This window comes from Propithecus coquereli, unplaced genomic scaffold (genome assembly GCF_000956105.1).
Source record: "Propithecus coquereli isolate 6110/MARCELLA unplaced genomic scaffold, Pcoq_1.0 Scaffold122, whole genome shotgun sequence".
Classification (NCBI taxonomy): Eukaryota; Metazoa; Chordata; class Mammalia; order Primates; family Indriidae; genus Propithecus; species Propithecus coquereli.
This window is the reverse complement of record NW_012136303.1, coordinates 7043411-7059373: the sequence shown is the minus strand read 5'-3', so window position 1 is coordinate 7059373 and position 15963 is coordinate 7043411. Positions and strand designations below refer to the sequence as shown.

Genomic DNA, 15963 nt, shown 5'->3' with positions numbered 1-15963 from the left:
GGCTGTCTCTACTGTCTGGCCTTTTTATGCCGGGGCGCCATGCTGGCCCAGCTCTGTCTAAGAGGTTTGTTGCATGACTGGTCACAGTGGGTCGCTGTAGGTCAGGCCATGTGCGTACAAGTCATTGCCCCTCATTTACAGGGCTTGGCCTGGGGTCAAGGTCACCGCGTGGGCTAATGATCTGGGCACATGTTTGAGTGCCATGTGGAATGGAACAGGCTGCGATGGCCTGGGCCACAGAGTAGGACAGGGAGAATTTGGGAGGAGGTGGGTGCAGCCCAATTAAGACTTGAAGCGGAGGGGAGGGGGAAAAAGTGGACATTGGGGCCCCTCCAGGCAGGAAGACACTCCGACTGGACTCTCTGCCCACCCTCCTGGGCCACCACACATAACCACCCTTGTCCCCTCTGTCAGGAAGATTTCCTCTTCTTGAGCCCAAATTTCCAGAAAACTTCCCTGACCTCCAACCTCCAACTCACAGCAACACTCACTTTCCTGCACCTGGGACTTGGATGGAACAAGATCTCATCTTTCTTTAACCTGTAACTGGATCATCAACCTTTCCTTCAAGCACGAGGCAGGCAACAAAGCGCAGTGGGATTGCCAGTACCAGCGCCTCTGTCACGAGTGGAAGTAACAGATAACCTCCTATCACGTGGCAGCTGTTGCAGACGTCTGTGAACATTGCTTACACTCGGCATTACTGCGAAATTGCTGCAGGTATTCAGCAGCCGTTAGATCTCGCTACCTGTTAAGTAAAGAAGCACCTATTACAATATCAAAATGTGCCTTAACATTTTGATACCTGAATATAAATATAATTGGTTTCTTTTGTAATCTGATGTCTTGTTTTCTGCATTTAAAAACATTTTGTGGCTTTTTATGCATTTTTAATATATCTCAAAATGAAAATCAGTTTTTAAAGAAAGACAGGCGGCCTCAGGGGAAGAGGTCCCGGTCAATGTCGTGAACAAGGAAGGACATGCACTGTCCAGATCTCCCTTTACTAAAGCACTTGCCTCCCAGCTTCCGGGACTGTGGTCTGCAGGTGGCCCTCAGCTGGCAGCCCCTCCAGGGCCTGATGTAGCTGCAGAAAGCCACCTGGCGCAGGGTGACACCCTCCCCAGGTGGCCCACATCCAGTGACTGGTTCATTTGGCCCACATGCAGGACAGCTGTGCAGGAGCATTTCGGCTCCGGAGCTCCCCATGGGGTCCGCTGAGGTCTGCGTGGCAGCTCTCCCTCTGCCTGCTTCTGTTTCTACCCCCTCCCTTCCAAAGGTGTGGTCCCCAGGGTCCTCTGTAATAAACATCCTATTTGGTAGGCTCCATCTTGGCCTGCTCCCCCGGGGACTGCACCTACACTAGCACAGAAGAAATGGGAACCAGTGTCAGACAGCCCAGCTTCAGCAGGGCCAGTCCCTCATGCCCCCCGCACCCCAGGAGAGGAGAATGGGACAGCCCCAGACCCTCCTGGGCTCTTGTTGACCCTCTGCAAGAAGGGTGCTGGGGCTGATGGGGCTAAGCAGGTCACAGAGCCCATCTGACCGGAAGTCACTGACCCTGAGTCACCAGCATGAGCTGTCCAGCACAGAGGAGCTGGGGCAGGCCGACCTGGCTTACAAATCAGCAGCAGCTCTCGTCTTCCCAATATTAGCTCATTGGCATTCCTGGCCTAAAAGGCTAAGGCCTTAACCCCAGCGGCAGCCCCAGAGAGGCCTCCCACCCGCCCTGTGGGCACAGTGACCTCACCCAAGCTAACACATGCACATAAATTACCAAAGCACCAGCTTCCCCATCTGACCCACGTTCCTTCATAGGTTGAACAGCTCCTCATGCGAAGATATGAAGATGCGCTGGGTCCCATTACAGATGCTCGGAAACGCCAGTGAACAAAACAGACAAACATCCCTGCCCTCCTGGGGCTTATGTTAATGTGATCGCAGGAGGAGAGGTGCTGAACAACAAATGGATTTCAGTAGGTAAGGACACAAATATAAACAGTGAACAGATTTCAGTACCGGTAAGCATATTGCAGTAGATTAGTGAGTGCTGTGGAGAAACAGGGTTAGGGTCAGAGCAGACGTCTTTGTGAAGATGAGGAGAGAAGCCATCTGGTTATCTGAGGGGCATTCGTTTTCTATTGCCATCTGACGAGTTGCCACAAATTTAGCAGCTTAAAACAGCATTCGCTTATTTCATCACCGTCTGGGCAGGGCTGAGTTGGGCCTTCTGCTCAGGCCTCCCAAGGCTGCAGTCAAGGTGTCACCAAGGCTGCAGTCCTTGCCTGAGCACAGGTGATTGTTGGCAGAATTCATTTCCTTGCAGCTGTCATGTTCAGAGTGGCTTCTTCAAGGTCAGCAACAGAAAGTCTCTGCTTCAAGTCTATGAGAGACCTAAGCCCCCTGTCCAAGGACTCATCTGATTGGGTCAGCCCCACCAGGGTCACCGCCCTTCTAACTCAAGGACAGATTGATTAGGGCCTTTCATTACATCTGCACAATCCCTCCACCTCTGCCATATAAGGTAGCATAATCATGGGGGTGATACCCCATCTCTTTTGCCATATTTTTCTAATGGTTAGAAGAAAGTTATGGGTCCCACCCACATGAAGTAGGAGAAGATTACACAGAGGCGTGGATAGCAGGGGGTGGGAATCACAGGGGCATTTTAGCATTTTGCCTACAACGGACGAGGAGCATTCTAAGCAGAGGAAACAGCAAGTGCAAAGGCCCTGAGGCTGGAAGGTGTCAGGCATGTTCAGGGGACAGCAAGGAGGCCAGTAAATAGGGCTGGAGCGGAGTGACTGAACTCCTGTGGTCAGAAAGGCAATACGGGACTGAGTCACGGAAGGCCTGGCCTTTTCCTCCAAATGAAAGGGGGAACCAGAGAGGGTTCTGAGCCAACTCTGGATAACTTTGGATATTGTGTTGGGAAAAGACTATGGGGCAAAGGTGGGAGCAGGGAGACTAGTGAGGACACTGTTACAGCAATCCCTGTGAGTGATGGTGGGGAGGTGCGCCTGTCGGGAAGTGACCAAATTCTGGGTGCATTTTGAAAGAAGTGCCAACTGGGCTTTGCTGATGGATTGGATATGGGCGGGAGAGAAAAAGAGGAGTCAGAGATGACTCCCACGTTTCTGGCGTGATCAATGGGAAGGATAGAGCTGCCATCAGCTGGCATAGGAACCCTGAGGGTGGCACTGATTTGAGTTGGGAAGAGCAAGGGCTCATTGTGGACACAGTATGTTTGAGAAGTTCATTACACATCCGAGGAGAACTTGGGCAGCCATGTGGATCTGAGAGTCTGGAGTTCAGGACAGAGGCGTAGGCTGAAGATATATAATGTTGGAAATGATCAATATTTCTTGTTTGTTTTTTAGAGATAGGGTCTCACTCAGTCACCCAGGCTGGAGCGTGGTGGTGGAGTGATCATAGCTCACTGTAGCTTTGAATTCCTGGGCTCAAGTGATCCTTCTGCCTCAGCCTTCTGAGTAGCTGGGACTGCAGGCACACATCAGCACTCCTGGCTGCATTTTTTTTTTTTTTTTGAGAGACAGGGGTCTTGCTATGTTGCTCAGACATAGCAACTCCTGACCTCAAGTGATCCTCCCTCCTCGGCCTCCCAAAGTGCTGGGATTACAGGCGTGAGCCACCACACCTGGCCAACAACTTCACACTATCATTAATATCTAGTTCATATTTAATTTTCCCTACTTGTCAAAAAATGACTTTTATGGGTTTTTTTTGGAGCCACATTCTAACCAAGGCTCATATACTGAATTTAATTATTATTTTATCCTGTTTATTTTTTTCTCTTTTAATCTAGAAGAGTCTTTCTACTTTTTTCCCCTATGAAATTGACTTTGGGAAAAGCTTGAGGCAGTTGTCTTGTAGAACGTTCTACGCTCTGGAATAGTGTGATTGTTTCCTCACGACATTTTGGGTCAGGATAGCTCACTGGCAGTGACCTCTCACGTTGTATCACTTTAGGAAGTGTACGATGTCAGGCAGCCCCACTGTGAGTGATGCCAGGTCTGATTGCTCGGCTAGGGGCTGTCTCGCCTCCCCATCTTGCAGGCGCGTGTTTCCCTTGCAATTACTAAATCATCCTTGGAGAGATACATTGGTACTATGTGAATATTCATATTCCCCACATTGATAACTTTTTAAATTGATACATAATACCTGTACATACTTATGGGGGCATGCGATGTTTGGACACACACATACAATGTGTAATGACCAAAGCATGGTATTTAGGACATTCAGCACCTCACACGTTTATCATTTCTTTGTGTTGGGAACATTCGAAGTCTTCTAGCTATTTTGAAATATACAACAAAATATTATTATTATTATTATTATTTTGAGACAGAGTCTCACTCTGTTGCCCAGGCTAGAGTGCCGTGGCATCAGCCTAGCTCACAGCAACCTCAAACTCCTGGGCTCAAGCGATCCTCCTGCCTCAGCCTCCCGAGTAGCTGGGACTACAGGCACGCGCCACCATGCCCAGCTAATTTTTTTCTCTATATATTTTTAGTTGTCCAATTAATTTCTTTCTATTTTTAGTAGAGACGGGGTCTCGCTCTTGCTCAGGTTGGTCTTGAACTCCTGAGTTTGAGCGATCCGCCTGCCTCGGCCTCCCAGAGTGCTAGGATGATAGGCGTGAGCCACCGTGCCTGGCCCAAAATATTATTAACTGTAGTCACTCTACTGTTCTCTCACACCCAGAGTTACTTCGTCTAATTGTACGTTTATGCCCACTAACCAATCTCTCGTCACCCCTTCCCTCTTCCCAGCCTCTAGTAACCACCTTTCCACTCCCTACCACCATGAGATCAACTTTTTAAGCTCCCACATAGCAGTGAGAACATGTGATGTTTGTCTTTCTGTGCCTGGCTTATTTCTGTTAACATAATGACCTCCCAGTCCATCCAGGTTGCTGCAGATGACAGGATTTCATTCATATTTGTGGCTAAATAGTATTTCATTGTGTATGTATACCACATTTTCTTTACTCATTCATTCGTTGATGGACACTTAGGTTAATTACATATTCTGGCTATTATGAATAATGCTACAGTAGACACGGGGGTGCAGATATCCCTTTGATGTACTTATTTCCTTTCCTTTGGATAAATACCTAGTCGTGGGATTGCTGGATCATACGGGAGTTCTATTTTTAGTTTTTTGAGAAAACTCCATACTGTTATCCATAATGGCTGTGCTAATTTACATTCCCACCAACAATGTATAAGAGTTCCTTTTTCTCCACATTCTTACCAGCATTTGTTATTTTTTGTATTTTTGATGATAGTATTCTAATTGGGGTGAGCTGATAGCTGATTGTCATTTAAATTTGCATTTCCCTGATGATTAGTGACTGTGAGCACATTTTCATGTACCTGTTGGCCATGTGTATGTCTACTTTTGAAACATGTCTATTCAGATCCTTTGCCTGCTTTTTAATGGGATTATTTGTTTTTTTTTGCTGCTGAGTTTTTTGGGTTCCTTGTATATTTTAGTCTCTTGTCGGATGAATAGTTTGCAAATATTTTCTCTCATTCTACAGGTTGTCTCTTTACTCTGTTGGTTGTTTCCTTTGCTAGGCAGAAGATTTTCAGTTTAATAAATTCCCATTTGTCTATTTTTGTGTTTGTTGCCTGTGCTTTTGAAGTCTTAGCCATAAAACCTTTGCCTAGACCAGTGTCCCAAAGTGTTTCCCCTGTATTTTCTTCTAGTAGTTTTACAGTTTTGGGTCTTACATTTAAACAGTCAATCCGGGCCGGGTGCGGTGGCTCGCACCTGTAATCCTAGCACTCTGGGAGGCCGAGGCGGGCGGATTGTTTGAGCTCAGAAGTTCAAGACCAACCTGAGCAAGAGCAAGACCCCGTCTCTACTAAAATTAGGAAGAAATTAATTGGACAACTAAAAATATATAGAAAAAATTAGCCAGGCATGGTGGCACATGCCTGTAGTCCCAGCTACTCGGGAGGCTAAGGCAGAAGGATCACTTGAGCCCAGGAGTCTGAGGTTGCTGTGAGCTAGGCTGACACCATGGCACTCTAGCCGAGGCAAAAGAGTGAGACTCTGTCACAAAAAAACCCCCCCAAAAACAGTCAATCCATTTTGAGTCGATTTTTGTATATGAGAGAGAGGGGGGTCTAGTTTCATTCTTCTGCATATAGTTACCCAGTTTCCCCAGCAGTATTTATTAAAGAGGGTATCTTTTCCCCAATGTTTGTTCTTGGTGCCTTTGTCAAAAATCAGTTTGAGACAGGAGTCAGATACCCTGCAGGCAGTTAAGGCAGGGGTCAGAAGGAGAAGGCCAACAGGATAAGAAAGTTACAAGAATGTGAGTACGCTTAGCTAAGATAAATGTGACTAATAGGGACCCTTTAGTTATTTTACTGTAGCCATAACATCTTTATCTCAGGTAAGAAAGGGAATTCCTTTAATTGGGGCATGGGCACAGTTGAGGTGATAGTTTCCCTAAATGAATTACCCTCATTAACATAGTAAAAATCACACCCACCAGTGCCACTGACAGTTTACAAATGCCTTGGCAACTCCCAGAAGGTAGCCTGTAAGGTCAAGAAAGGGAGGGTTCCCAGTCCTAGGAATGCTCCACCCCTTTCCCAGAACACACATTAATATTCCACCCCCAGTTTAGCATAGCATTAAGATTTAATATAAAAGAATAGACCCTAACCCTGGGGTAACACTGTTCCTCCTTGGATCAGTCTGCTCTTTTGCCTTTTCTGAAGAGCGTACTCTGCCTTCACAAACCTTTCTACTTCTGCCTACACATTGTGTCTGTTCGTTCACTTATGACCCTGCCTTGAATTCCTTCCTGCACGGAGGTCAAGAACCCTCTCCACTGTTGTGGGTGGTGGTCTGCGCCCATATCAAGTTGGCTGTAAATAAGGGATTTATTTCTGGATTCTCTATTCTGTTCCATTGGCCTATGGTTCTATTTTTCTACCACTACTATGCTGTTTTTGTTACTATAGTTTCGTAGTTTTTTCTTTTTTTTGAGACAGGGTCTTGCTCTGTTGCCCAGGTTGGAGTGCCATGGTATCATCATAGGTCACTGCAGCCTCAGACTCCTGGGCTCAAGCGATCCTCCTGCCTCAGCCTCCCAAGTAGCTGGGACTTATAGGCTAGGTCTAGTGCCTAAAACTAAAGTCGGTTCAACACCACACCAATAATGTTGATTACAAGTTTATCTTCCCAGGTACACAACAGAGACAAAATGGGATCAATTATCCCTCCATCCACCCAGAGACACCTGCCTAATTGATTCTTCCTTTACCTCCCTTTTTTCTCTTCAGTCACCTTAGGTTAGATTTAATTAGATCCTCACAAGGATGTAACCATTTGCCTTGCTGCCCGTCCCCCGCCTCCTTTTTCTTTTTGTATGGCCTCTCCCCTTAAATACTGAGTTCCCGAATCCCTCTTTGGGAGCACAGGTCACAGATGCCTCTGAGGACATTTCCCTAGCGTGCTCTCAAACTTTAGCTTAATAAACCTCCATCGATTGAGATCTTTGCCTCAGTCACTTACTTTGGGTTGTCAGTAGAACGGTGGTTGCCAAGGGTGGGGGGAGGGGGAAATGGGGAGTTGTTTGATTTCTTGGGCAGATAGTAGCATTATGGTTATGTTGGAAAATGACCTTGTTTGGAAAAGGTAATGCTTAAGTATTTAGAGGTGAACGGGTTGCGGTGGCACAACTGTAGTCCCAGCTACTAGGGAGGCTGAGGAAGGAGGATCACTTGAGCCCAGGAGCTTGAGACCCTGTCTCAAAAAAAAATTTTAGAGATGAAATATCATGTCTGCAACTTATTTTCAATTGCGAATGAGAGAGATTGTGGATGCAGAGAGCAACAGATTTAAGAGACAGTGTGGTTTCAGAGAACACAGACTGAGAGAATAACAACTAACTAGGTCCCCGATGCCCTTCGTTCCTTATTTTATTTTTTAAATAATGTAGCTAAATTTACTAATCTTATCCTTTACATTTTTAAGGGCCCTGTCACTATCTTGATGAGGCTGCCCCCTGCTGGAGACAAGAGGAGGTGCAGGGCGGATCTTGGCCTCCAGCAATTCATTGCCAATTTCACTGTGGTGTTTGGCAGGTAATCCCTCTCAGTCCATGGCACCAATCTGAGGCCATTCTCTAGTTTCATTGAAAATAATAATAATGTTATAGCATCTAACAGGTATTGAGCACTTACTGTGTTCCAGGCACTGAGTTTAACTTCACATGCATTTCTCATTTGATTGCCATGATAATCTTTTAGGTAGATACCAGTATTATTTATCCCTATTTTACTTGAGAAAATTGAGGCACAGAGGGACTAAAAAATCCTCCCAAAGACATTCAGATAGTAAGAGGAGAGGCTGGGATTCAAATATGAGCAGACTGCACCAGGCTTGTAATTATTGATACAAAGCTATGTAGCCTCTCACAGAGCTTTCTGTATTTTTCGATTTGTTTATATGGATTTCTGGATAGAAGCAGTGAGTGAAGCAATGATGCAAACATGCTCCCATCTATCTCCCTTGGAGATTTCTGTACAAGGTCTTATTTTATTTATTTATTTTTTTGAGACAAGGTCTCACTGTCACCCAGGCTGGAGTGCAGTGGCATCATCGAGGCTCACTGCAGCCTTGAACTCCGGGCTCAAGTGATTCCCCACCTTGGCCTCCCAAAAATGTTGGGATTACAGGCATGAACCACTGCCCCCTGCTGCAATATTGCTTTTGACTTCCTATTTGGGAAGCAAAAAAAGAGTTCCAAGCTTGACTCTTCCTGCTAGAATTCTCCTTATTTCAGCAGTTAGCTGGGCTTATTTCCTAGGTGTCCGTTTTAACTCTGTACGTGTAAGAGTTGGGGATATAACTAAAGGGTAAATTCAGGAGGGAACCAAATTTCAGGGATTATTGGATACCACTCACTGAGTTCCATGCAGAAAATGTGGAGTGTACTAGAAAAATATGGGGAATGACTTTAGGCTTAATCAGGTCTAGGGTGGTCTCCTTGGCTGAACAGATCAATGAGGCACTCAGCACCCATTAATCTGGCATGTTCTTCTCTTTTCCTATCCACTTGGACAGCCAGTTTGCCTTCATCACCTAGCCCGAGATGAGCAACTGTGTAGTTTTGCACAACCTAATCCTTAAGAACTTGACCGGCCATTGCCAGGACATCATGCTGCTTATCCTGGAGAACTGCAAGGGGCAAGAATCCCAAGTGTCTCGGTAAAACAACTAAGCTTAATTGGGGAGATTATCCTCGGAGAAAAATTGCCCACTCAGCAAAGTTCCCTCGAATGAAACAAATTTTTTTTGTGCCTTGGTCTCCCCCGCTCCACCCCATCTCCCCCACTGTGTGCAAAGCATGGGGAGCCTCCTCAAATCTTGGTGAAAGCATTTACATTTGGGTGTTCTGCTCCAAATGCATTTAGTGGGTAGCCCCCCCAAATCTACCACCCACAAGCAGGGCCTTGAGCAAGAAAAGATTCTCTGGGTGGTCCAGGCTGCAGCATGGTTCTGGCAAGTCTGGCTGGCCCTTCCAAACCTGCAGAGCTCACATTGTCTGTGGCAGATCCAAACCCTGTTTGGAACTTGAGGCAAGGATCTGAAAGAGACCCTGGTTTTCTTGAGAAAGGCCATGCCTATTAGGTTAACTAACCAGGCTTCTGCAGAGATGGGGCGTTCTACTGTGGGATCTCATAAGACCCTGCCACCTGGACTGATGGAATCTGATAGCCTATCTGTGTCCCTAGCAGCACTCTTTGATCCAACAGCAGGTACAGATGGCACTGGGCTCGAGCTAAACCTGAAGGTGCCTGTAAGCTGCCTGTTCATGCCTACATCCACAAGATGGTTGTGGGCAGAGAAGAAAAATGCTGAAACTTGGCTTACTGGTGGCTTTGGTGACATACTGGCACCAGCAGTGAGTGCTCAGTTACAGCTCCATGTGGGACACTGGAGGACAGCAGTGAAGGGAATTCAGCCCAAAGACAGAGTTTCAGGGAGGTGTCACATTGTGTCCTCCATCTGAACAGATAGATGGCTTATGTTTTGATGGATCTTGGTGCAGAGGACTTGGAAAGAACAAAACTGGAAGCTGGAGACGAGGTTCAGGAAGGAGTATGTTACACAAAGCTGGACTTCTAACACAGTGTCCCACACGAAAGCTCACCAAATGCTTCCACCACGGGGGACCAGATGGCCCACTCTTCACCACGATGAAGCCCGAGGCTGTGAAAGACATCGCCAAACCACGGCCCACAATGTGTGCCCCTCAGCTCTCACTCCAGATGCCACGGTGAGCATCTGAAAGCAGGGACTGCACTGTGCTCTGGCCAGAATCAGTGCCAGGGAAAGGAAGAGCCACTACCAGCCTGAGTCGGCCATCGCCCTCAGGAGTGCTGGGTGCAAGGTACAAGGCACCTCGACATCTGCTTTCTCACCTGGAGCATGTGTTGCCCATACTCCCTAAAATGTTCTCAATTCTTGGGGGTTCCACAGGGCCTTCCTACAAGGCAGGACTCATGGAAAGCTGGATTGTGTTCGTTTTCCTCTGGTGGTAGCTGGAGTCCCTATGAACAGCAGCAAAGGGAGAGCAGCTCTGGCTCAGTGACACGTCTTCAACCCCATCTCACGTGCTGCTTGAGGGCCTGCATCTGAACGGGGGCTGTGGATCCACACGATCACTTACTCAACCTTGTGAACGTCAATCACAAGTATTCCCAGTACCCACAGGGCTTGGTCCAAGTGCCTGCCAAGCCGCACCGACTTCACAAAGCTTTGGTCGGCCAGGCCTCCTCTGCCAGTAGCAATCTGGAGGGTGGTCCAAGAACACTGGCAGTGTCAGGGCAGATGTGGGTCACTAAGGCCAGGGGTGGAGAGAGCCACCAGAATAAGTGGGCTCTCCTCTTTGTCTCCTGGGTCTTGGATACACCAGACCCTGGCCAGTGGTTAGTCTGTAGCTCCAGTATTGACTGGGTGATACCTGCTCCAAGTCAGATCCCTAAAGCCCCAGATCAGGGATGGGCAAACTTTTCCTTTGCAAGTCATATGGTCTCTGGTGCAACTACTCATCTTTGCCACTGAGTGTAAAAGCAGTCAACTAATGGATGTCAGTGTGTTCTGACAAAACTTTATTTACAAAACAGGCAGCAGGCCACATCTGGCCCATGGACTGTAATCTGCCAATTATTGCCAGTGATGATACTTAGGAGATGACCTGGCTGCCCCACTGGGACTGTGGCCCAGTCTGATCTGTGAGGTGGAAGCCACTCTAGGGCCTCGTGCTATGCTGAGGCTGTACATGGGGGGTAGAACAGGGCACTGTGTTCTGGAGTTTCTGACCAAGTGGTGAGTGCAGGGGCCAGAATGTGAGGGCCATGCTGGAAATAGCTAAGCCAACTGCTTTATTCCAGATCAGGCCCGACCCTCCTACTCCCCGTACACACATCGTCCCTGATGGGCACTGTCCTTACTGGGCCCCTAGGAGCCCTTGTGCTGCGGCCTGACCACCAGCCCCTCTCTGGTGACGGCCCAGTTGTAGCTCTTTGGGGAATCCAGCGCTTCTTCCACCCGCGCCTCCAGGTTCTCTCGGGTGATGAAGTTTTTCACCTCCTCCTATTGGGAGAGAAAAGGCCAGCTGAGTGGGGGGCCCGCAGCAGGTGCCAGCCGGCCCATACAGCCTAGGTCCTCTCAGTGCTTCACCAACCGTCCAGTGGAATAACATCTGGCAGCCTTGTTATAGTCCTCCTTCTTGGACAAGCACCCATCGGACACCTCAGCCAGAACCTCAAGCACCAGCTATGACAATCTCATGTGCTGCTAGGTGGAATCAGTCCCTCAATGTTACCTGGTCCCCTCTGAATCTTTCTCGAACTCATCCCTCCTCCTCTATTATTGATACTTTAATTCAAGCCTCATCCATTCTCACTGGATTACTCCTAACAGGTCTCCCTGCATTATGTCTTACACCTGCCAATCCTAGCCTAGAATATTTACCCCTTCAATGACTTTATCACCTGTAAGGCAAAACACAACTGCTTTATGGGCAGAGGGGTCCCTCCCACAGACATGGCTTCCACTTTCTAGGTACTTGAACACTTTCCAATTTCTATGCTCACCTCTCGGTCTCTCCCCCGACAGGCACTCTCCTTGTCTCCCAAATTCTCAACTGCTAACTCTAAGCGTCTGTACTTGGCCAGCGCCCCACTTTGCGGTGCCCAGAATCCCCACAGCCGCACAGGCCGAGCTCTGGCTCAAGCCCCACCCCCCGAGGACACTGCCCACCTGCAGCTGCAGCACTTCTTGTTCCTTGAGCTCCACCCAGGCCTGCGCCTCTCGGGCCTTGCGGGCCTGCTCCTCGGCCTGCTGCTGCTCCTGCTCTCGCGCCTCCCGCCGCAGCCTCTCTATCCTGCGAGGGGCAAGAGGCCGAGGCTGAGCGGGGCCCGGGCCTCTCCCAGGCAGGCCAGGCAGCGCCGTCCCACCTCCCGCCCCACGCACCGCAGCTCGTGCAGCCGCCGGTTCTCCGCCTGGTTCCAGGCCATCAGCTCTCGGTGCTCGGCGGCGTCCTCCAGGGCCTTGCGCTCCGCCAGGACCCCGGCTCGGGCCTCGTGCACCTTCTTCCGCACCTCGGACACGAACTCCAGCCTGGGCGGAGAGCGCTTCTAGTCGGCATCCTCTCCACCCGTCCCCGCACTCCCCTGCCGGCGCGGACGGCCACCTCCCCCTCCGCCACACACCTGAGGGCGCGCACGGTTTGGCGGTACTGCTGGTAACGCTGCGTCACCACGAAGAACTCCGCAGGGTCCACCGAGGGCGGCGTCTTCACGCGCCCGACCTTAGACTTGGCCGGCGGGTCGTGGCGGGTCTTGCGGCCGCGCGCGGGCAGCAGCAGCAGGGCTGGGGGCCGGCACGGCGGCCGCGCGCCCACGCCGCTCAGCGCGCGCAGCATGGCCGAGTCCGCTTGCTGCGGCCCGCGCCGCCAGGACACCGCTGTGGTCCGGAAGTGGCCGCTAGGCACCATGGGACTTGTAGTCCTCGGACGGCCCCCAGTTCCCATCCCGCGGTGTGGCCTCTGGAGAAGCGGACTGCGCGGGACCCGGCCGACATCTGCAAGCGGCCTCCGCCCCCCCGGCCTCTGGCTGGACGCTCCCCGCAGGGCCCTGGGCCCTCCCGCGTCCCTTCAACCCCCACGCGGGGAAGGGTCTCAGCGTTGGTGATAGATGCAGAGACGAAGGAGAGAACTCGAGGCAACACCTTCGGGGACCTTACACTTTTATTGGAGGGCCAAGGGGCGCGGAGTCTGCGGAGGGAGGAGGCAGTTATGCCTCGCGACATTCTGATCACATGACCGCTGAGCCACGACCTTCCCTCCAGTCCCAACCCGGCCCCCTGGAGCAGGCGTCCCCCGCCCCTAGAGCCTGAGGACACAGCGTGGGGGTCTCCAGCTCCCTGGGCATACGGCCTTTTCCACCCTAAACCAGCCTGATCCATAAAGACCTGAGCTAACGCCCACTTAAATCAGGCAGTTAACGCTTTGCCTCAAAGGAACTTACCTTTTCTCCTCTAGTTATATATAGTGCTTCCCAGATGCACTTTAAATGTTCCATTTGCAAAATAGTAACAAACCATTTCCCCACACCTGTCTTTTGCTATGGTCTTGGGGGAGCCCTGCAGTCACTGAGTCCTTCCTAGTGCACATCAGTAACCACCTGGTCCTCTGGGGCCTGCTGCCTATTTGTGAGGTTGCACACCTCACGTCTTTCCACTGGCCGGGGGCTGGCCCACTTTGAGGCATATTGGCTGTCAAGATGCCTGTGGGACCTATGGCTACCACTGTCTTTTTACTGGAGCTTTCTAGTACAATTATCTCCTTCTACCCCACTAGTGACTTCAATCTTTTCCTTTAACCTAAGTATTTTATAAATTGTCTAGACTTCTGGGAAATAGGAAGGCTAGCAGATGGCACCCTGCTGTGTGTGTAGGGGCACAGAGACAGCTGTGGCAGGGGGCATCCCAGAGGTGTCTCATTCTCCCTGTCACAGCCAGCCCTTAGCCACCTTGGCCACTGGTGACCAGTGACTGGTTTTGAATGGTGGGGACCTCTCACCCCACTTACCAGCAGTATCTGTACCAGGTGCTGCTTCCTGTGGTGGGAACCACTGGGCCATGGTCCTGCTCTCCCGGGGCACTTTGTCCTCGGGGGAAGACAGGGCATCTATTGGGAGACTACAGGCAGTCTGGGCTGGGCTGCCTGCTGCAGTCTCCAGAACCCGTCTTCAGAAGGGAACCAAGGCTGTACCCTGCCCTCCCTGCGCCCACCTCAGGCTCAGGGTAAGTGGAAGAACCCAGCCAGCACCTTCTTCCTCCTACTCAGGCTGGGGAGACCCATCACCCACCTGGGGGCCTAAGGGGTGAGCTGGAGGCTCGCTTTCTTCCAGGGTACCAGCCATGGGACCGGTGCTGAGCCTTTGAGGGTTCAGGGCGGGCAGCAGTAGCAGCACCAGGCCTAGCCTGGAGCTGGCCATGGCAGGGCTTGGTTCAGGGGAGGAGGAGCAGTGTAGCATGCACCCAGGATGGAGCTCGATCCCAAGCCCTAGCTCTTAGGGAGGGCAGCCTTGTTGCTCCATGAATTAATATTAAACGTGTTTTAGGACAGGATTCGTCTTAAGAGTTTTACAGAGCTTTGTCCTGAAAGAATATGTGAACGTGTTGGTTTGCATTTCGAATGTTGTTACACTCAGAAGGGCGTCTCTGAAAGGCAGTAGCGGCTGTATCCCACGAGGCGCCGCGTTTCTCAGACCTAAAGAATTGGATTTGCTTTGTAAAGCACAAGCGAATCTGTTAAAAACTATAGGCTGAGAGCTGACAATGGAGTGCCCTCCGGAACAAACAGCTTCCCAGAAAGACAGCTTCCTGAATGGCTAAAAGCAAAGCTTTTGTTTAAACCACTCTAGACTACCTGTCTCCATTCACGATAACCTAATAAACATGGAGCCTACATATCTGTTTAACCCCTCTGTTTAAATGATAAACTTACCTTAGAATTTAGAAATTAACCTTTGAAAGACTTTGTAACCATTTGCTCACGTAAATAGAATTAGTTAAAGAATCTGTAGAAGCCTTCTGTAAAAGCCTTTTGAAAATCTGTTAACCTGAGAGGAACCACCTGTTGTTATGTAAATCTGTTACCCCTGACAATGGTTCACTATTTCCTATAAGTTACCACGTAAGACCTCATTCGCGGCTTTTGAGACCAACGGAGAGGTCTGAGCCCCCTGAGCTCCCGCTTTGCCTATAATCTTTATAAACTTATAAAACTGTATCTTTGTCTCAGCATATTCTTTTATTTCTTCCATTTTCCATTTCTCTCTATTATTTTCTTATCCCTTGCAACTCTACCAAAGGGACCTGGTTTTTTGCAGGGAACACTGGCCATGTTCCCCGCACAGCCTCCCTACTCACAGAGGGAGAACTGTGGAGGAAGTGGCTTCTTCAGGCAGCTGCAGGACCCTAGCTGGACAGCTCCACCCCCACCCTCCCACTCCTGGCCCAGACTCCAGGAATGTCTGGAGAGAGGGGAGGCAGAACAGCTTGCTACCCAACCCCTTCCCACAGCATCCACTCGATGAATGTACACCAGGCAGGTGCTGGCCCCTAGGTCACCAGACAGTTGTCTATCCCACCAGTCTTCCCAGGGGCCTCCAGCCACAGCATTCTTGCTTCAGGTTCACCCAGGTCCTGGCCTCATCTTCCCACTTCCCAGGCTGCACTCAGCTCCCACTGTTGAAGCCCAAGCCCTCAGAGGGCTCCCTGACCCAGAAAGGAAACCGTGGCCTGGAGAGGCAAGGCCTGAGGATTCCCTGACTTCCACACAGCTCAGGGCTTTCCTCAGGGGAAAAGTGGGGGCCTAAAGTGGGGAGCCCA

General features: G+C 50.0%; 2 protein-coding genes across 2 annotated transcripts; both read right to left on the bottom strand.

Moving 5' to 3' along the window:
• Positions 1-11425: 11425 nt before the first annotated feature.
• Positions 11426-13107, bottom strand: MRPS26 (mitochondrial ribosomal protein S26). Its single transcript, XM_012665749.1, has 4 exons — positions 12777-13107; positions 12538-12684; positions 12325-12448; positions 11426-11655 (listed from the first exon to the last, which is right to left on the bottom strand). The coding sequence occupies exons 1-4, from the start codon at positions 13094-13096 to the stop codon at positions 11521-11523; spliced, it is 726 nt and encodes a 241-aa protein (XP_012521203.1). The 5' UTR covers positions 13097-13107; the 3' UTR covers positions 11426-11520.
• An 884-nt stretch (positions 13108-13991) lies between these two features.
• GNRH2 (gonadotropin-releasing hormone 2) lies at positions 13992-14564 on the bottom strand. Its single transcript, XM_012665737.1, is given in 5 exon segments — positions 13992-14009; positions 14156-14194; positions 14196-14313; positions 14432-14516; positions 14519-14564. Coding segments are annotated over 5 exon segments (306 nt in total).
• Between the last annotated feature and the right edge of the window lie 1399 nt (positions 14565-15963).